We start from the raw sequence: 20,963 nt of genomic DNA on the forward strand, positions 1-20,963 counted from the left end.
AAGGTTTGCCTTTGCTGCTTTAGACTATAAAATTGTGCTTGTAGATGTCTATGTCTAAGCAGCCATTTTCAGCATGGTTATTTGGCTGAGTGAGAATTTCCTGATTTGTATTGTGTGTAGTTGGAGACAAAAGCCTGCCAGATTTTAATATTACTTGTAAAGAAACGTTCCTAATGTTTCTAATTAATTTCACAGGTTATGGATTTCACACAAATCCATTATGTAGCTACTAAAACTGTACCTTATATATTAAGACATAGTTAAAGCCATCTATGGGCAGTTATATGACAGAATTAGTAGCAGTTATTTCTTACATTCCCATTATTATGGTTTTATAGCATTCATATTTTCATATTTTTTACAAGGGACGATAAAGTCCATCCACTTCCATAAGTTTGTCTTTAAGAGCTCCTGAAAGCCTTGAACAGCAAAGGTATTCATTTCGGGTGCAGGTGGGGCTTTGTGACCTAGTTTTGACAAGTTCAAGCCAGCTGTGACCGCAGTTCTCCAAAGCAGCAGCGCATACTTGGCTCAGCGCCGCCAGGGGGCTGACTTCAGCCCCCGAGCTTTTATCAGCTTCCAGTGGTGCCATAACTGAGGGACATACTTCTCCTCCAGTTAGTGCCGGGCTTTCTGTACAGCGCTGTGGCATGCAACGAGTGAAACTTGGAGCAGCATGGTGGCCAGGTGTGTCAGAGGAGCCCTTCTCCTGTATAATAGATTCTGAATTAAGGCCGAAGTGTTTTTGAACCTACTCCCAACTGTTTGAGAAAGGTATTAGGCATTATTCCTTGGTGTTTATATGGTAATGTGACTGTTAAGGGTCAGATTTCAGCTCCAAAAATACGACTCAATTGGGTATGTGACTTGATTTTAGTTAGGCGCTTTTCATTTAAAAAAGCATATTGTTATTCTTATGCTGTCTAAAATTGTGCAGACGTTAGATACAGTAACTTTTTGTAGAGACCTAGTTTGGCTGATACCATCCTCTTTGCATTTTGGGCTTAGTGGAACAGAAAATTCAAAACTGTGCGTGATTGCTTCAGCATGACCTTGGCCCAGATTAAATGAACTCTTCAACCCACTCACCAACAGCAAATTAAGAAAAGTACTTGAAAATGGGTTTATGGCTGTTAATCAGTCTGCAGTTACTGCCCAGAAGAACCTTGCCAACAAACTGGGTGTAATTTGCAATTGTCAAATGGGTTCATGTTTGGATTTTATCTGGGCCTTGGAGTATTTTTTCATGAAATGTGCGTTAGAAATGCTTCCTGGGTCAGTCCTCACTGACCTGTTGCAAACTATACTACTATATGCACTGCAGAGTAGCATACAGGGGTAAAACAACAGTACTCATTGCTGTTCATTTTCCAAGCCACATTCAGTTGTAGCTTTGGCTCTGTTATTTGTGTAGGAATAGGGTATTAGGAGTCTGGATCTTATTACGAGTTTTTAGAACTTGTTTTTCCTTGTTCTATTTTTGAATGTTGCTTTTTTTCCAGTACTGATGATGAAGATGATTTTGGGACACAGATGCATTAAAAAAAAAAGGTAGATCTAAAATGAGGAACCTGTAAGTTGTTCTGCACACTTAGTGATTCTGTCTTTGTTGTTAGCAACATGAACCGTGAAGACCGGAATGCGCTCCGTTTGAAAGAAAGGGAAAGGCGCAATCAAGAAATCCATCAGGGCGGAGAGGCCTTTCCAGCTAACTCCCCTCTCTTTCCTGAACCTTATAAAGTTGTAAGTTTTATTTTGTTAATTTTTCTTTGCTTTTTTGTAATTTACATTTTGCTTAACACGAGCTGTTATTAACTTTGAAAGATTCACGTCATTTTGGAGAAACTGGTGCCCAGCGGATGAAAGATTTTTAGTTCCTTGCGTCGCCACAGTAGGTACAGTGAGAGGATTGCCTGTGCTGAGCACACGCCCCTAGAAGAAAGTAGTGACCCGTTTTCCGCAGAGGAACTAGGAAAGTGAATGATTAATTTGCCTTGAGCAGTGGGTTCAGCGCCCTTGCTTGTATTTGACTGGCCCGTTGAGTTGTTGGCGAGGCAACTCTCTTCTCAGTCTCAGAAATTTGAGTCCAACGCTATCATTTCAGCTTAGGAGGAGGTAAGTTGTTGCTTTCAGCGTGAGATGTGAGGGAGTTCTTTTGAGCCTGCGCAATGATTAAAATCAAGAATTGGCTGGCAGGGAATGGGCACAAGGTCGTGGTGAATTAAAAAAAAGCTGTTTCAGCTCATTGCTCTCCACCATAGAAGTGGGGCAAACAGCGAACACTAAAAGGTTAGCTGCTGCGTTCTTGCAGGTCAGAAACTGGTGAAATGGCATGTCGTTATTTACCAGAAAATGTTCTGCCTCTTCAGTCATTGTGATTTGCCTGGTTCGGAGAAACTTGTTTTAACTTCAACTTAGTCTGCGCACATCATTCTATTATGTTCATTTTTCTGCGGTAGAACTGCTTTCGTTTGTGTTCTCTGCTCACATTGCAAGCTTAGTAATTTGTAATTAATGTTTACTTGGTAGTCTGCTTTGGTGGAGCACCAGGGTTAAATTAATTAAGCTCTTGTTAAATGAAATCCTCTTACAAAAAAGTACAGACTTGCTTTTGAAATTCAGCTGAAGTTTGTTTCTCCTAAATCCAGTAACCACCGATTCAGTGTGATCTCTGGAACCATTGTTTCAGTTTAGGAAATTTGGAGGGCATGCAGTATCGTATGTAGGCTACTTTCCTCTGTACTTTTTCTTGCTTAATCTGATACTGAAAGTTTCATCATAATATAACAATACATTTCCTGGAAATGATATTCTATAATAAACAGTTAAGTGCAGCTAAAAGCTAAGGAGGTATTCTGAACCAGTAGTTTGAAATGCATCATTTCAACTTTAATGTTGAAAAGTGTAGTAGTTTCAGGTAAATTCCATGAAGGTATTTATGAAGTTAAGTTAATGCTGGGAAATATTTTTCCCTGTTATGTATTTTGGGAAAAAAAGAAGTGACATAGTACAGTTGTATTCTGTTAAAAGCCAAAAGAAAACAGAACGGACATACGATAGATATTGGAAATTTTCATCAGTCCTGTGTGCTTTTCCAGTAATGGACAAAATCTTAATCTTAAAAGATCTAGATTAGCTGTTGTTTTTGGAAACAGTGACAGTCCTCTGGGGGAATTCATTATTCCTATTTTTGCTGGTAGTTTGACAGGTAATGGCCGTAAATTTTTTAAACCAAGAGGAACAAAGAATAAAATTGAATATTGGTGCAGAGACGTTGCTTCATGTTTTTATCTTGGGGGTGGGAAGAAAAATGATGCCCTTCAAGAAATCTTGATATTTTTTCTTTAGCTCTAATTTAGTACCATATTTTGTTGACATAGTGCCTAAAGAAAGTCTACACCCTTGATTTCTCAGGTTGCACTGCTGAAATTCCAGACAGCTGACCTGCCTCTTCCCCAATGTGTTTACCATGGTTCTTTCTTCTTGACAGTCCAGCAAAGAAGATAAACTGTCCAGTCGCATCCAGAGCATGCTTGGTAACTACGACGAAATGAAGGAGCTGATTGGAGACAAATCTCTGCAGAAGTACATGGGACTCCCCCAGCCTGCTGTGCCCTCTACCCCCGAGGAGAAACCCAACCAGACCTTTTTCGCCGAGCAGCAGCGTGGCAGTGGCTCCAGTCACAGCAGCAAATGGACTCCCGTAGGGCCTGCCGCCAGCACCTCCTCCTCCCAGTCGCAGAAGCGGTCTGGTTTACAGAGTAGCCACGGGAGTGGCCAAAGGACTACCGGCAGTGGTGGCGGCGGCGGCAGCAGCAGCCAAAGACACGAGCGGGACTATAGCAGCAGCAGCAACAGTGGCGGGAATAGCCAGAAGAAGAGCAAACATGGATCCGATCACTCCAAGTCTCACACATCCAGCCCGGCCAAGGGATCTTTGAGTTCGAGCCATTCCAGGTCGCACGGGGGCGATCACCACGGCAAGGAGCGCCACCGCTCCAAGTCCCCCCGCGATCGCGACGCCAACTGGGACTCCCCCTCCCGCGTCCACGCTTTCTCCTCCAACGGGCAGCACCCCGGTCAGGCGTTCCCCCCGTCGCTGATGTCCAAACCCAGCTCCATGCAGCAGAAGCCCACGGCCTACGTCCGCCCTATGGATGGCCAGGAGTCTCTCGAACCCAAGACGCCTTCCGAAAACTACAGCAGCCAGTCACACAGCAGCAGCATGGGAGAGATGAAGCCCAGCAGCAAAGCATCTCTTTCTAAGCTCAAGATTCCTTCCCAGCCTCTGGATGTAAGTATTTCTTTAAGCATGCTTCATTTTTTCCTTGTTCTGTTTTTTTGCTTTGCTATTGCAAGGTTAATCCTCACTGTATTTCTGCAGTAATAAGGCATGGGCTTTCTTTTGTCTCTGTTTAGTCAAAACACCTTTACTCTGGTTTCCTACTCTCCCGGTGATGAGAGCCCCCTGATTAGTTCATCATTCTAGATAAGAATGTCTCACTTGACCCAGACATTGCCTATTGAAAACAGAAGAGCAGGGCTGAGGCTGACTGGCTTTGGGATAATCTCCTCTGGATAACCATTGGAGACCCGCCAAATGTCATTTTCACTTTAAATGTCTCACTGGATAGCCTTTTCAAGTGACTTAAGTACCTTCACTAATAAATTACACTTCTTTTTGTGTATTTTGCATGTGGAAATATTAGATACGAGAGAAAATAAGATTAAATCATTTTGGCGTCAGCTTCTAGAAGTCTTCCATTTTGTTTTCTGCATGATTGCAAATCAGATCTAGACTTCTACCTGAGTACAGTGCATATAAATGTATCTATCTTTTGGCCTAAACTATTATAAAAAAAGGGTTCCTGGAAGATTGTTTCTGTTTTTACAGGCGTCGATGTCTGGTGATGCCAACTGCGTGGATGAAATCTTAAAGGTAAGGAAAATCTTAAAGGTAATGAGTTTTTTTAAGATTGGATTGTTAATGTTTGGTTCACCAACTTAATTTGTCTCTGTAATTCCGTGATGAACCCAAATTTCCTCATAATCCCCGTTTGCTATGAAAGTAGCTTTTCTTCTTGCATGCTGTAAATCTAAACAGATGTGCTGTAACAAGCCATAAGCAGGGAGCCTTTGCAGATCAACAGGAAAATGAATCCTAAAAACCTTTCATGTTCTAAACATGTGACCTCCATGCCTTTAAAATTATTCTTAACTATCTTGTGGTTTTGTGTCCTTCTAGGAAATGACTCAGTCATGGCCTCCTCCTTTGACAGCAATTCATACTCCATGTAAAACTGAGCCTTCAAAGTTTCCATTCCCAGCCAAGGTCAGAAAAAAACGTTTTTGCAAAAAATACATTGGGAGGCTAAAAGAAAATGTTCTTGAATTATCTTTAGGATTACTCCTATCTTTAGATTACATTATGCATCACGTTTATTTTACAGAATCATATTGTTAATTTTATTTTAGGAACACATTCTCTGAACAAGAGGAGGTTTATGTGCTCATTTATGTTTGGTTTTTAGTATTAATCTGGATTCAAGAATCTCATCTAGTAGTTTCCTGAAAAGCCGCAGTATTGGTTTTAATTTTTACATACCCACTCAATTTGGAACTGCTGTGTCTTTATGCCTCAGCTCATAGTGACGGCCCCTTTACCCACACAGAGAGACAGGAAGCATAGAGGTTTTTCCTGTTTCATGGTAGATGGGTTTTATTATTAAAAAGCAGTCAATTATTGGTAGAGAGTTCTCACTTTAAACCCACCCAATGTGGAATCAGCACTTTCCTAACGATGTGATGACTCCTGCACCCACGTTGGGTGAATGAGGAAGTGCAGACAGACTCCTCAGACCTTCCCATCCACTGACCCACTGTCTTATGACACCCTACAAAGCCACACGCTGTGATATAGAGGGATTTTAGCACAGACGGGATAAGACAGTGTCACCGTGCACTTGCGAGAGCCGGAAGTCTGACCCGGCTCTATCCTTGACTTGCACTTTTGCCTCCGAAAGGGGGTCCCAGTCACAGACTGACATGCTTATCTAGACTAAGGATGGATGGTCTGAGAGTTTTAGGAAAGTCTATATCATTAGTGTCACGTCAAAAGAAACATATTGCTACTTCGATATATGGTGAAAAAAATGTCCCAGCTTCAGTGTTTTTTATAAAGGTTTGAAATCCAGTTCAATAAATGGTGATGAGACTAACACAAAGTCTTAACAAAATATTTCTGACGAGGATATTTTCAGGCAGTGTTTTTCTCTAATCTGTTAGCAAAAAATGTCATTAAATGGCATCACAAAATAAAGCCTTAAAAACTGAGTAGTATTTTCTTCTATCTTACTTTATACAGTTTACTGCTACCCTAACTCAAACCTAATTTTCTTCACTTGCTATTACGCAACTTTGGCTACTACATAATTTTATCTGAATTTTTGCCGTTATTGATTGTGTTATGATTGTGAAAATATTTTTACAATTTGTTTTCTAAATCAATTTTTCTTTTTCAGGATAACCAGCACTCAAATTTCAACAGTAAGTTTTTTTTATGCATACTAATCGTATTTCATAATTGCGCTTTAAATTACTTTCTATTTTAATCATCCACTGTTTTACAATATTAGAAGCCATGCCATACAACACACACGTGAAACTTTAACCAAAGTGTTTTCCCTTGTTTCAGAGAGATATAGTTCAGAAAAAACATCTTCCAGCAGCCATCAGCCAAAAACGTAAGTGTTAGTGTTTTATTTCAGATTGTTTTCTTGAAAATCTTATAAAATGTTTTCCTTAACATGATAAGGTAAGTTAAAACATAAGAAAGATGTTCTAGCTTCAAGCAGGATTAACTTTACATCAAATGTGAATATGCTGTAAGTAAGATTGTAATTTGAGTTTCAGTGTTTAACATTAATTTATGAACTCCACATGAAAGAGTGGAGTCAGCATGTTATAAAACTGTTTAGCAAAATGCATTTTCACTCTCCTCTGTTTTTATGTTGATGTATAAACTATGTACAATGCCGTGAAAATGTATTTGCTGATTTACTGATTAACTCCATTATTAAAATGTTTTGACACTGAATGTTTTCAGGTCTTCAACCAAACTCTAATATTAGATAAAGGGAACCTGAGTGAACAAATAACACTTTAAAAAAAAAACTTATTTCATTTATTTAATGAACAAAGTTATCCAACACCAACTGGCACTGTGTGAAAAAGTAATTGCCTCCTTAGTTAAATCAACCCAATTAAAGGGATACTTTAGAGTCTACTGATTGAATACATCCAGGCTTGATTACAGCCAGCCCTGCTCAACATAAACCTCACTTATTTTGACCCTTACCATCAGAGTCAAGTTGCCAGCACAAAGATTCAACAAGCACATTATGCCAAGATCAAAGGAAATTCCTGAAGAGATCAGAAAAAAAGTTGTTTATCAGTGTGGAAAGGGCTTTTCTAAGGCTCTGGGACTCCACCGAACCACAGTGAGAGCCATAATCTCCAAATGGAGAACACTTGGAACAGTAGTGAATCTTCCCAGAAGTGGCCGGCCAGCCAAAATTTCTCCAAGGGCGCAAAGTAAAATCCAGGAAGTCACAAAGGATCGTAAAAAAACATTCAAAGAAATTCAGGCTTCTCTTGCCTCGGTTAAGGTCAGTGTTCATGACTTCACAATTGGAGAGAGACTGGGCAAAAATGGGCTTCATGGGAGAGTAGCAAGGTGGAAACCACTGCTAACAAAGTTAGAAATAAATGCTCATCTCTCATTTGCCAAGAAGCACCTGGATGATCCCCAAGCCTTTTGGGAGAATGTCCTATGGACAGATGAGTCAAAAGTGGAACTTTTTGGATGACATAGGTCACATTATGTCTGGTGTAAATCAACCACAGCATTCCCCAGTTATAACATACTACCACCACCATGTTTGACTGTTGGTATGATGATGGAGTGGGGATTCTTTGCTGCCTCAGGACCTGGATGACTCGCCATAATTGAAGGAACCATGAATTCTGTCCTGTATCAGAAAATTCTTAAGGAGATTGTCCGGTCATCTGTCTGTGAGCTGAAGCTGAAGCATAGCTGGATCATGCAGCAAGACGGTGATCCAAAACACAAAAGCAGGTCCACATCAGAATGGCTGAAAAGCAGCAAAATTTAAAGTTTTGGAGTGGCCTAGTCAAAGTCCAGACCTAAACCCAATAGAGATGTTCTGGCAGAACCTGAAATGAGCAGTTCATGCTCGAAAACCTACCAATGTTTCTTAATTAAAGCAGTTCTGTGAGGAAGAGTGGGATAAAATTACTCCTCGTATTGAATATGTTATATTCAATATATTGAATTATAGGACGCGTTTGGTTGCAGTTATTGTAGCTAAAGGTAGCGCAACCGGTTTTTAAGTGTAAGAGGAGAGGCAATTACTTTTTCACATGGGATATGGGTGTTGGATAATTTTGTTTATTAAATAAATTAAATAATAATAATAAAAAAGTATTATTTGTTCACTCAGGTTCCCTTTATCTAATACTAGATTTTGTCTAAAGATCTGAAAACATCCAGTGTGACAAATATGCAATAGAGGAAATCAGGAAGGGGGTATATGCATATGTCCATCTGTTAAATTATCTTTATGAAGTATTTTTATTTTAAAATAACATTTGTGGTACTCTACATAATAGACAGTATTATCTAGCATCTAGCTAGCATTTAATCCGCTTTACTTAGTGATTTTTTTTCTGCCATTTCAGGTGTGATGGAGACCAAGCAAAGTAAGTATTGCAGTATTCTGTTCATTAGTTTTTACACATTGGTAAACTTAATGTATGTGATTTATGGTTAGTATTCTTTTATAAACTGGTTCTCTTGAAATTTTTTAATGAAATCACCTACCTTCACGTTTTTTCATTTCTAGTATGTTGGAGGATGACCTTAAGCTGAGCAGCAGTGAAGACAGTGACGGAGAGCAGGTAGGATATTTATTATAATTATAACTTATAAATATAAGGTTAGTCTTGTTCAGCCTTGGATTCATGTGAACTAAGCAAACTGTCTCTTTTTATAGGAGCCAGCAAAGCCTGGATCACGAATTACTCCAAGGTAAGAACAGTTTAATCAGAAATCAGATTTTTGGCTTAGTAACGAACCACATTTGCATGAAAGTGCTACAGACAGTCATCAGTGTGTATTAGTTTCTAGTGAATTGCAAAACTCCTACTGTGAATTTTATTTCAGTAAAATTCTGGACTCCAGGCTTTTTGAGCTGACGGTTGTTATGCGTATTGCAGAGCTGACAGGTTAGAACATTCTTCATCGCGCTAACGCACTGTGTCCTCCACAGTACTTCTGAGCCTTCCCAGGACACTAATGAAGGAGCAGACCATTCTCGCGATGACTCCAGCAGCCACAGCGGATCAGAGAGCAGCTCCGGCTCCGACTCAGAGAGCGAGAGCAGCTCCAGTGACAGCGAGGCCAATGAGCCGCCACGCGTCGCGTCCCCTGAGGTGGGGTTTCAAGTTAAGAGATTTTACACCTTTCAAAGTGCTCTTTTTGAGACTTCTTGCTCCTTGTGCAGGCTTTAAGAAAAAATGCAGTTTTAAAGACAATGTGCTTTAAAGCATAAAAGCATATCTAGCTGAAACTAGATTTTATGTTGTGCATGTGTACATTACATGCACTTTGTGCCACAGAGGTCTTTTAACAGAAGTGACGGCGCCCTCTTCAAAACTATAAAGTGTAGAATTCTCCCACAGGGGAAGACCCAGTCTTTCAGTGTACTGTCTTTATTTAGTCGCTGTGTATACTCTTGGCTTGTGATCAGATCAGAACTACATCTATCAGTAAAGACAGTCTTTAGGATCAATAAATAAGAAGTTGTCAGTAGATCCAGAAATCAGTTTTCATTACTTTAGTTGCCATATTTTTTATTTCAGCCTGAACCTCCAACGGCAAATAAGTGGCAGCTGGACAACTGGTTACAAAAAGTGAATAAGTTCTCTCCAGCATCGCCAGTGGATGGTAACGCCCCTACCAAGTACAAGAAGGAAAGCAGGGAGCAGAGCACAGGCAGAGGTTATGGGGGTCAAGGCGGATCCAAAGACTCCAGCACCTCCGCCCCCGGGAGAGACTCACGAGGTGCCCAGAAAGGTTCAGAATGTGGTCGGGGGCGTCAGAAATCCCCGGCACAGAGCGAGAGCAGCACCACCCAGCGGAGGACGGTGGGTAAAAAACAGCCCAAAAAATCGGAGAAGCTGCCCGTGGTGGAGGAGCCGAAGGGGGGGCTGAAAGTGGAGAGCGAACCCCCTCCAGAGATGCCACCAAACCGACCCAAAGCTGCCACAAAGGGCTCGCGCAAGCCCAACATCAAGAAAGAGCCCAAATCGTCCCCTCGGCCTGCTCCTGATAAACGCAAGTACAAGACTCCCAGCAAGACTTCCCAGAAATCCAGGGAGTTTGTAGAAACAGATTCGTCGTCGTCCGATTCCGAGGAAAATGAAAGTATTCCTTCATCCTCACAGACTCCTAAGTACACTGAAAGCATCCGGACTCCTGTGTGTATCTTCTCTCCTATGGAAGAGAAGGAGCTTCTCTCTCCACTCAGTGACCCAGATGACCGGTATCCTGTCAGACAGGTGTTGATGGTCAAAATTGATTTGAGCTTGCTATCCCGAATCCCAGGAAGACCTTACAAAGAGCTGGACCAACCTAAGGTGGAAAGGGAGAGTGCTGTTGAACGGGACAACAAGGAGTTTCCGAAGCAGACCAGTGAGAAAGTTTCCAGCAAGGGTAAAAGAAAATACAAGGTAAGAAATGGATTTCTGAAACCTTGACTCAGCAAGTGTCTCCTGTTTCATGTAGTACTCAAATATGTTTTAACTTTAAGAATTATCCTAAACTTTGTTTTTAACATAGAATGATGATGATGGCAATAAGAGTGAAACCAAGAAACCTAAAATGGAAGAGAAGAGCTCTGCCAACCACAAGACCAGTAGTAAAGAGTAAGTCAAATGTTTTGTTCAGTGTTTTAAATAAAATTACCTACTGATGTCTACCTACCTACTATTAAACTGTGTATTTTAAAGTTGGGTTAAGTGTAGCTGCCAAAACCCTGCATACCACAAGAAATAGCACGCTTACCTACATGCATGCCCGCAGGTCATCCAAAAGGGGGTCGGAAAAGGAGAAGGAGCCCGTGCCCTCTCCGTCTGTGACAGGGGCGCAGAAGGCACCTAAATCGGACCACCAGAGCCGCAAGAGGACGGCGAGCCAGTCCTCCACTTCCATCTCCAGCAGCACCGGCAGCAGCAAGGAGGGCGGCCGCAGCAACAAGAGCAACAGCTCCTCCTCCAAGCACAGGAAGAACGAGGACAAGCAAGCTGCCGGGCCTAAGGAGAAGAAGGTTCGCTGCACACCGTCCTGGGGGGCTTCTCTAAATCCACCAGAGCTTCCGTTTGGCTTCCTGGTGTTACAGGCCCTTATTTTCAGTGGTGACACTCCATTTCATTTACATAGCCACTTCTGTGTTTGTGTGCGCATTCAAATTCAGAAAAAAAAACTCAATTCTGCTGGTGAATGTGAACTGGAACATCATAAGCCTAAAATAAAAACATCTCAGGCCTTTGTGACCTGCAGATTGACCTTCTCTGTTAAGTGTCAATTGAAATGTTCAAAACAACAGTGAAGATAAACTATATTATAGCTTTCATGAGTGTCGAAGGACTGTTTGGTGTCTTGTAACCATTTTAAATGTTTTTTTTTCTTTAATCAGGAAAAAACTATGAAAAGTTCCGAGTCCCATCCTGCTCCTCCTGCCCCGACATCAACGTCGGAGAGTTCAAAGTCTAGAAGATCAAAACTCACATTTGAAGACAGGTAAGAGAAGACATTCCAGTGAGTAATGCACGGCGTGTGAAATGACTAATCTAAAGTCTTTTGAAACATTGCCAGAACGAAAAATCTCACTTTAAAGGTCAGGAGGGAGGTGTTTAGTAATAGCTGTATTTTGTGTTCTGTAGAAGCAGCTATCAGTTCTACAGAATATTCACTTATATTTGGAATTTTTTCTTTCCGGGTATGAAGACGTTTGAGATTTGAATATTCAAATAAAGGTTAATTGGTAAATTGTTGTTGTTAATGTTGTTACTGTTAAAGAAAAGTGGATTTGTGTTCTGCTGTTACTATCATTGATTTTAGGACAATTGTTTTTAAAGTTATAATCAAGACTAAGACACTACACAATCAACAGACCGTTACTGTTTCCTGAGTATGAATCATAGCTTATGCTTGGAAATGGCCGACATTTACAGGTGTATTATCAAAAAATTGTTTTTATATAATTTTTCGTTTAAACCTCAATTTGTTTCAGGGTCCATTCTGCGGATTATTACTTACAAGAAGCCAAGAAGCTCAAGCACAATGCAGATGCACTGGTAAGCCAATCCAGGCAATGTAACTTGTTTAAATCACAACATCTGCTGCTTTCTGTCTTTTAGACCTTCCTATTTTCTTATTTGTTGACATTGATGTTTTCAGCAGTCTAACATTGTCCCATGTCCTCCTGTTATATCATCAATTCTTGTTTTTTGGCCCTTGGTTACAATGCGTTTTTGTTTAATCTAAATGCTGTCATTGGACATATCTGCACAATAGATTGTATTTATTTTAATTTTTTATTAATCTGCATAGACGGTCAAACTTTTATTTCTTAGAAATTCCATTAGAAAACCATACAAATCCAATATGAGCCAGTATAAAAAGACCTAATATAAATTGTGATTTTATTTTCTTTGAAGTTGGACCGATTTGAGAAGGCCGTGTACTACCTGGATGCTGTTGTGTCTTTCATCGAGTGTGGCAATGCTCTGGAGAAGAGTGCCCAGGAAGCAAAGTCTCCATTCCCCATGTATGCTGAAACTGTGGAACTGATCAAGTAAGTTTGCCATCCTGAAAAATACAATTTTTGTTTTTTTGTGTGTGATTTTTGTGTATTGTATTGATGTGTGAATAGCAGCCTAGTCACAGATTAAACTGATGAATCTTTAGTTGCTGATAAATTTGCATCTTTTTGAGATACTGGGTGCTGCTTAATTTATTTTATCCCTTGTGGTATAAAATGTACTCTGTTTTAACAAGCTGTTCCAGAGGATATAACAAGAGTTAGTGCAACTTTTCTATCTTGTTAATTACAGGTACACTATGAAGCTGAAGAGCTACATGGCACCAGATGCTACGTCAGCAGACAAACGCTTAGCAGTGCTTTGGTAGGCTTTTTTTCAGTAGGGGGGAGGATGGGCTGTTTGTAATATGATATTGTAACAGATATGATTGTAACAAACTATGCACACTAAGTGACGAATGTAGATAATTACTCTATCTTTCTAAATATGTTATGTTTTCCTCCAGTCTGAGATGCCAGTCACTTCTGTACCTGAGGCTCTTCAAACTCAGGAAAGAGAGTGCATTAAAATATTCCAAAACGCTAACTGAACACTTAAAGGTGAGTTGACACTAACCCAGTTTTTTTTTCTATAGCGACAACACTGATCCTGAATTCATGTATTACAGTACAGAAACTTTCAATATTTTAATGCAGACATTGTCAAGCTGTGACAGAGATTTTAGTAACGTCAGTTTTTGCTTTATTCAGAAACAAAAACCTCGAAGCCTAATTATGCATTTTCAGGCATGAAAATCATTTCTCTGTAAGACAAGGGAGTTGGTATTAATTTTTTTCATTTTACTTTCCTAGAATTCCTTAAGTAATACCCAAGCTCCTTCACCTGGAATGGGAAGGTAAGTTAATTTTTTTTGTACCAGTTCTTTGGTAGTATATACAATACAGAGAAAATATTTGTGAACCCCCAACATTTTTTACCATATTACTCTTGGTTTATCAAGACCAGTCTTTGCCTTAATAAACATTGTAATTATGAATATTAACCCTTTTGGTTTTTTAAACTCAGTGTTGTGCAAAGCAGGAAAAATTGAGTAATTTTATGTGAAATAAGTGATCCCTGTTTACTTAGCTCAATTAAAGGGGTAGTTAGAATCAGATGCTTAATATTAGGTAACATGTAAACAAAGACTGGATTGTAAACACTGACTGGGAGGTCAGTGGAAACATGTCATGACATTATCAAAACAGGTTTGAGAAGATCTCAGAAAAAAAGTTAATGCTTATCAGTCTAGAAAGTTTTATAAAACCAGTTCTTAACATCTGGGGGACTGACATTTATCCAGTGTCAGTCTACACATAGAAAGTCTTTGAGACCATGATGATTCTAATCAGGACCAGTTGTCCTGCCAAGATTGGCCCAGGAGTAATGCAGAAAATCATCCAGGACATCATGAAGAAAAGACCCAGGGAGTACAGGCCTCTCGCACTGTGGCTAATGTCTGTTAGAGCCTCAAACATCAGGAAAAAACGAATGGTTTTAGGAAAAGACTAGGAATGGTTTTCATGGGAGGATAGCCAAGGAGAAACTATTGCTGTCTAAAAAGAACATTGTCATTTGTCTCAAGTTTTCAACTGGAAAATCCACAAGACTGGTGGAAGAATGTTTTCTGTATAGAACAGTAAAAAGTTGAACATTTTGTCCACAATGAGAAATGTTTTGTGAGGCAAAAACCAATCACTGCTTTCCAACAGAAGAATCTTATCCCGACATCGAGCATGGTGTTGGGCATTCCATAGTTTGGGGATACAGGTTCAGATCCTGGACAGACTGCCCAAGTTGACAGAAACATCCATTAGCTGAGCTGATATTGAGCCAAAAGTGAGTCATGCAGCAAGACAATCATCCTAATCTTACAAGAAGATCTACACAAGATTGACTGGAAAAGAAGAAATTTCATATCTTGGATTGGCAAATCTGGACCTAAACCCCATTGAAATGTTATGGTGAGACCTGAAGCAAGCTCTTCATTCAGGGAAGCTCAAACATGTCAGCAGTTTTCTAAGGAAGAATGGGCTGAAATTTCTAAGAGCAAGTGTAAGAGACTGATGATTAAATAAATGTTTAATTTAAGTCATTTCAGATCAAGGAGGTGCCACTTATTCACATGAGAAAATTTACTGTTGGATCATTTTGTTTATTTTTGTTAATAATAAAAATGGTCTTATGTTTTTATGTAATACTTTTCATTGGGTTATGTTAATCTTTTATTAATGCTCTTCATGAAGATCTAGTTACATTTTTAGGTCTAAAATACATGAGAATACAGACCAACCTGGGTGTTCACAAACATTTTCTCAGCACTGTAAAATTATTTATTTATTTATTTAATTAGTGCCGTTTATGAAACGTAAACATGAGTTATGAATATTTTCTCATCCAGTCATACAGGTGTCAGCTGACGTGTTACTCTTTTCAGGCCAGTATCCTTTCTTGTTTGCCCTGAAGCTGTTGCAAGCAGATTTCTGGTTGCGTGGTGACTATGGCTTTTTGTGCATTGCTCTTCCAAATGTGAATCGTATCAAACGTAGGTTTCTTTTGCCCTGTTCAGCAAAGCTGCAGGCATGCCCTCCCCGGTGTCGCCCAAGCTCTCTCCTGGCAGTGCTGGTGGGTACTCGTCCGGAGGATCCAATCCCAGCAGCAGCTCTTCCGTCACCATCCCTCAGAGGATCCATCAGATGGCTGCGAGCTATGTCCAGGTCACCTCTAATTTCCTCTACGCCACAGAGGTCTGGGACCAAGCTGAGCAACTTTCTAAAGAGCAGAAAGGTATTTCAATTAACAGTCTTATAGTGTATACATTCTCATATAAGTTCCAAACCAATTAGCAGTCTTTAAGTGCAGATATTTTCATATAATCTCAATCAGCAAGAGTATTCCGTCTTTAATCTGAGAGAAACAGAGTTTTGGTTTTCTATTGCGTGTGTGTGTAAAAATCTGTACCTTGAGAAACCACAGATTAAGGTGTTGGGAAGAACCTGTGTACTTGAGTGTTGCTTTGTCTGTGTTCTTATTCCAAGTGTCCCCTATTTCAGATTTTTTCACCGAGCTGGATAAGGTGATGACCCCCCTGATCTTCAATACCAGCACTATGACGGACTTGGTTCGTTATACTCGACAGGGCTTGCACTGGCTTCGACTAGATGCCAAGCTTATACCATAGAGGCTGGAATCGGGACTTGTTGATGTTTTGTTCATATAAGCTTAACTGCCTCAGATGTATCCATAACACTGTGTCCATTTTATATCAGATTTTGCCAAAAAAATAGAAGGCTATAAGAAGTTACAAAAGGGCAAATCCTTCCTATACAAAAAACAACTTTATATTTAAGAATTCTTTCTGCACTCTTGTCTGTCAGTTGCTTTTGGGGTCTGTAAATGAAAAGCCATCTTTTTGTTGGCTTAAGCCATTTTTTCACTTGGGTATCCTGTAAAGATGATTTTATTCCGACAGGGTGTATGCAGATTTCTGCTTAAATTTGTTTTAATGGGATATTGTCCCAAATGCAATTTTTATCAAAAGTGTATTTTGTGTAAAAAAAAATAGTGAAATATCTTTGGTAACAGCTATAATTTCCTTTCTTTTAAAAATATTTTTGTGTAATATGTCATCTGTTGTGGTCCTTTAACATCTGTAGTAATCATAATTAAGGAACCTCTTATGAGTGTATAATTGTAGTGGTTAGATGTATCAAATGTTATAGTAAATTATTTTTAAAAAGCTAAATTCCTTTAAAGAGTATTACAATAGGCACATTCAGACTTTGGTAAGACTTTTGGTCTGTCTGAGATCATTTGTAAAAGCTGCTTAGTGGTTTTAAAGAATAGTATAACATAAGATCTTGGTATCATTTGAGTGTTGGTTTTGTTTTCACAGGAAAGGCAATAAGATTATAATAGTTAATATTTCTATCGCAGTCTATGAAGCTAATGCAGGGTAAGCAGTTTTGTTTAGCATGTTTCATTGTGATGCCCATCACTTATTTAACTCCATGGGATTAAATTTCTAATTAAAATTAATTAAGTAAATTGGCCCACATCATATGCATTATAAACTTTTAAGAGCTGCTTCTGAATTTCTATTTTAACCAAAGTACCTCTTTTAACCAAAGGTGCTTTAAACTAATATTTCGTCTTTCTTTGCATATCTGTTGTTTTGGTGCCTTGTATTTAATATACTGGAAGGAGAATGGCCCATTAGTTGATGGATCTGTTTATGTATACTCTTTTGTGTGCACAGTATCATTGTACATAATGCTGTTTAAGTACTAAAACTACATCCATGTACACATTTACTTTTTCTTTTCCAGAATCTTACAATGTGGCTAGATGTGCCACCAAAATCTTCATTATTAACTACCTATTTAACCTTTAACTTAATTGTTCATTTGTCAGAATGCCCTGGAATACATCTTGTCACTTTGTATCTCTACTGTCTATCTGAGTTGTTCTGCCAAAATTTGCAGTGAAATTCTAAATGGAGTTTAATATCATGGTGTGGGAAGCCAATCAATATTTATTTGTTTTCAGCAATATAGTATCAAGAACCAAGATAAATATTACTAAAGGGTTTTTTGCGCTTTAATATTATAAAAGAAATGTGTGTTCTTCCCATTCTTCAAGTAGGATCGTAATATTCGGAAAATCTAATATAAACATAGATTATACAGAATCACCCACAGTTTTCAGATTATTCTAAGAAATGGAAGCAATAGATGGTCATTCCAGTGCAGAGGAATAAAGATGTACTGGGATCTTAATGTAGTTATTAGACACCAGTTAGACCCAGCTGCTGGCCAAACCCTAAGGGGTGGACCGATTCCTTACCAAACAATTAATAAAGTATTAAAAGGACAGCAGTGTCTTCTGAATGTTGGACACCTTTAATTCTAATGTGAGTCTACACCAAAGACAGTAGAATCATGTTTTTGGAATAAAATATATAAATGACTGAAATATGATCTAGTAAATACTATTTTGCTACAAACTTCAACAAAGGGACATGAAATTAAGACTTTGTAAGACAAGTAAATAGTAAAATCCTTATTTTTTAACTGCAGCTCCAGTGTAATCAAGTGACTGCACAGGTTCATGAGGTCAAGGGCTTACAGACCTTCTAAAGGTTTGTGAAACTTTTGCAAAGATTAAGACATTGTAATTATTGGTGTCCATACAGTGTGTAGTTACCATACCTGATTTGACAATTAATGTCATAGGAGCCAAAGTTGCTTCATTAAGTACTGTTGCTTCATTTTAGCCCTCTAGGTTTTTCAAAAACCTTGGGGAGTTTCAGTCGTAACTGAATCAAACCACAGCAGGCTCCTGCAGTCTGTATATTTTGCTGCACCAACGTTTTTCACTTAGTCTGTAACAGCAAATGATTGCCAGACTGCAGGTTTGCTCTTTTCAAGACACATTTCTTGCTCCATGTCCATCACTAACAAATCCAATGCTTTTTGAAAATGAATTTAAAACCGCAAGCTAAAATATCCCTTAACGCATCTCAGGTGTGCAAACCGGACAGCTCAACCTCGGTCAACTCAAATCGGACGTGTACAGTTATGCATCTGTTGAGAGACCCAGAAACAGCTGATGTTTCTCTATTAAGTGATATTTTGTTGGATATTAATATGGTACTTATAAAAGAGTTTAAAGAAAAGAGGTTTTAAAAAGTTTGCTTGAATATAAAAGTATTTTCCTTGTAACATTTCAAGTTTTTTGAGATCTTAAAATTGGTTGTAGAAGATGGATCCTAAACTGAAGGAGTTATTGCAGTTTATGCGTACAAATTGTGTAAAAATAGCATTTGATAAAACCTTATCGCACATTGGAATTGATGCAATATATTAATGAAACAGGTTGAAAGATTTTAGATATGCCTTTTCAGTTTCACTGTTCTAAATATTTTTTTTAATGCTTGGTTTAGAAATGGTTGTTTTGGTCACCCAAATGTTTCACAAAAGTTTAAAACGTTTGTTCTTAATCTGCTGTGGCTTGCACAGAACATTTCCACTTTGGTCACTGACACCCTTTGTTTTTTGGGGTTCCTATTATTCTTCTAAGGGTTTGTAGGGATAGGAGAAATAATTATGCAGCTTTTCTACAGAACATTAAACATTTCAATGATTCTATTTGATTTTAATTAAATTATTTACAATTCAGTTGTAAACCCACCAACTATCATTGCAATTAGGTATATCTATGGATGTTCTTAATTGAATTGTTCAGTTTGCAAGGCTGCTATTTAACATTGTGCCCTCTCCTCTGTAACTCTATACACACTGGCAAAGCTATTTCAGTGTAGATCTATCTTACACTTGTGAAAGCTGGCCCAAGCGCATGAAACTGATAAAATGGTTTATATTAAACATTTTATTTTTAAGTTTTCATTTACAATCACTCTAAAAAGTATTTATTTTCCCCATATCTTATTAAGATAATGAGTTCTAAGAAAGAAAACTTGTTGCTCGTTTTTATAGCCCTCATGTCAGGGCTTTGTGCTTTAAGATACACAACTTTTTTCTTTTCTTACCTATATATGAAAACCAGGGTAGTAAAACACTTTGAAATCCCACAGAAAAATGAAATGACCTTATTATACTTGCATGTTTTTATTTAAAAAGTGTATATAATGTATATATTTCTTTTAAGATCAATTTGTAATTCTACTCAGCATTTCTATTCAGAATACATGTAAATTCTAGTCAAAACACATATGTACACTTATTTGCAGACACAATTCTGTTCTGTGTGGGTCATTTTAAAGTTTGTGTGTGTATAAACATGAAACACAACTTCTTTAATAGTTTTTTAAGTCTTTATTTTCTGTATGTTCCTTATTCAGTGTTATGTTGTCTCTGAACACTGAAAAAGGTGTATATCTGTGATATTTTGTAGATAAACAGTTTGCGAATCCATTTAATGGATATCTGTCACAGTTTTACCAACTGGAAGAGTGGGAAAATGTGATGTGCAGAGTCTGCCATATCATTTTCATGTTCAAAGTTTGCGGAAAGTCACCGTTGCAAACAAGTCGGGAACAGGCATTGGGTGCGATTATGTCAGTGCGTTTTAGGTGTATTGAAGTTTGACGTTTGTTGTTCGCTCTTTCATAACTGTCTTAAAAGCTGCCATCAGCAGCAGCTTAACAAATGCAGAGTGGAAACTGTGGATTATTTTAAAAAATATATAAAATTATATATTATGAATGCAATATGTTTCAACAGAGGTACTCTTGGATTCATATTCAATAAAACTATATTGAAAATGTAATTTAAAAATTGTGAACTGAGTATTATAGAACTTGTAATTAAGTTTTCTGAGTCATGTATATTCTTTGTATTTTGTTGTATTGAAAAAACTATACAGTAAAGTTTTAGAATGTCTGTATCTCACATTTTGTGTATTTTTTAATACAATAGCACAACTTAAATATTTGGTAAAAGGTTACCACGTTTTAATATGTAAAGAATTCAGCTTTATAACATCAGACAAATGCTTTGTAAAATGCTAGAACTGTAACCTCCTGTAAGTTCAATAACTCGAGTAGATTTTCTGTATTAATAAACTTTATAATTCTTGGGATCCACTTGTTCTTATGTTTAATAAAAAAAACCTCAATGTGTAGGCTAGAGTAATTCTTTCAGTGACTTTTCATTTGGGTGAAAGGGAACAAAAAGGCAAAACATATACAACAAAAGCAATTTTGTGTTCCAGCAATGAATCAATTGTGATTGAGTTTTGTCATTATCTATAAAACCTCTAAATTGTGGTTAGAAAAATTCAAAGGTCACTATAAGAGACGTATATGATAAATGATTTATCTCACGTCAGTGGTCCACATTCACACCTCATGGAGATATTTGCAACACTGAAAATGGCAATGCTTATATTGTGGCTGCATCTTCCCTTCTAGTTAAGTGAAACTGTTAAAAATAAAATAATGTATTACCATGGTCATTAACAATAGTTTAAGTCAATCCCATGAATCCCGGTACACT

The 20,963-nt window shown here is 38.3% G+C and overlaps 1 protein-coding gene across 7 annotated transcripts in view; it reads left to right on the forward strand.

The window, feature by feature from the left end:
* Positions 1–20,547, forward strand: part of aff4 (ALF transcription elongation factor 4) — a 32,311-nt gene extending 11,764 nt beyond the window's left edge. For 3 of the 7 annotated variants that reach the window (XM_088604018.1, XM_088604019.1, XM_088604016.1), the window contains exons 2-22: positions 1,617–1,743; positions 3,491–4,294; positions 4,895–4,939; positions 5,246–5,332; positions 6,522–6,546; positions 6,695–6,743; positions 8,761–8,781; positions 8,925–8,979; positions 9,075–9,109; positions 9,351–9,525; positions 9,943–10,812; positions 10,922–11,007; positions 11,165–11,408; positions 11,778–11,881; positions 12,375–12,438; positions 12,802–12,938; positions 13,198–13,269; positions 13,412–13,505; positions 13,758–13,801; positions 15,515–15,732; positions 15,999–20,547. In XM_088604018.1, the coding sequence (XP_088460144.1) occupies positions 1,621–1,743; positions 3,491–4,294; positions 4,895–4,939; positions 5,246–5,332; positions 6,522–6,546; positions 6,695–6,743; positions 8,761–8,781; positions 8,925–8,979; positions 9,075–9,109; positions 9,351–9,525; positions 9,943–10,812; positions 10,922–11,007; positions 11,165–11,408; positions 11,778–11,881; positions 12,375–12,438; positions 12,802–12,938; positions 13,198–13,269; positions 13,412–13,505; positions 13,758–13,801; positions 15,515–15,732; positions 15,999–16,126 (3,480 nt within the window). In that variant the 5' untranslated portion in view covers positions 1,617–1,620 and the 3' untranslated portion in view covers positions 16,127–20,547. The remainder of the gene's footprint in view (positions 1–1,616; positions 1,744–3,490; positions 4,295–4,894; positions 4,940–5,245; positions 5,333–6,521; positions 6,547–6,694; positions 6,744–8,760; positions 8,782–8,924; positions 8,980–9,074; positions 9,110–9,350; positions 9,526–9,942; positions 10,813–10,921; positions 11,008–11,164; positions 11,409–11,777; positions 11,882–12,374; positions 12,439–12,801; positions 12,939–13,197; positions 13,270–13,411; positions 13,506–13,757; positions 13,802–15,514; positions 15,733–15,998) is intronic. The other 4 variants (XM_088604020.1, XM_088604021.1, XM_088604022.1 and 1 more) reach the window with 2 other exon arrangements.
* Positions 20,548–20,963: the final 416 nt, after the last annotated feature.

Source organism: Lepisosteus platostomus, chromosome 13 (genome assembly GCF_059453375.1).
Source record: "Lepisosteus platostomus isolate fLepPlt1 chromosome 13, fLepPlt1.hap1, whole genome shotgun sequence".
Lineage (NCBI taxonomy): Eukaryota > Metazoa > Chordata > Actinopteri > Semionotiformes > Lepisosteidae > Lepisosteus > Lepisosteus platostomus.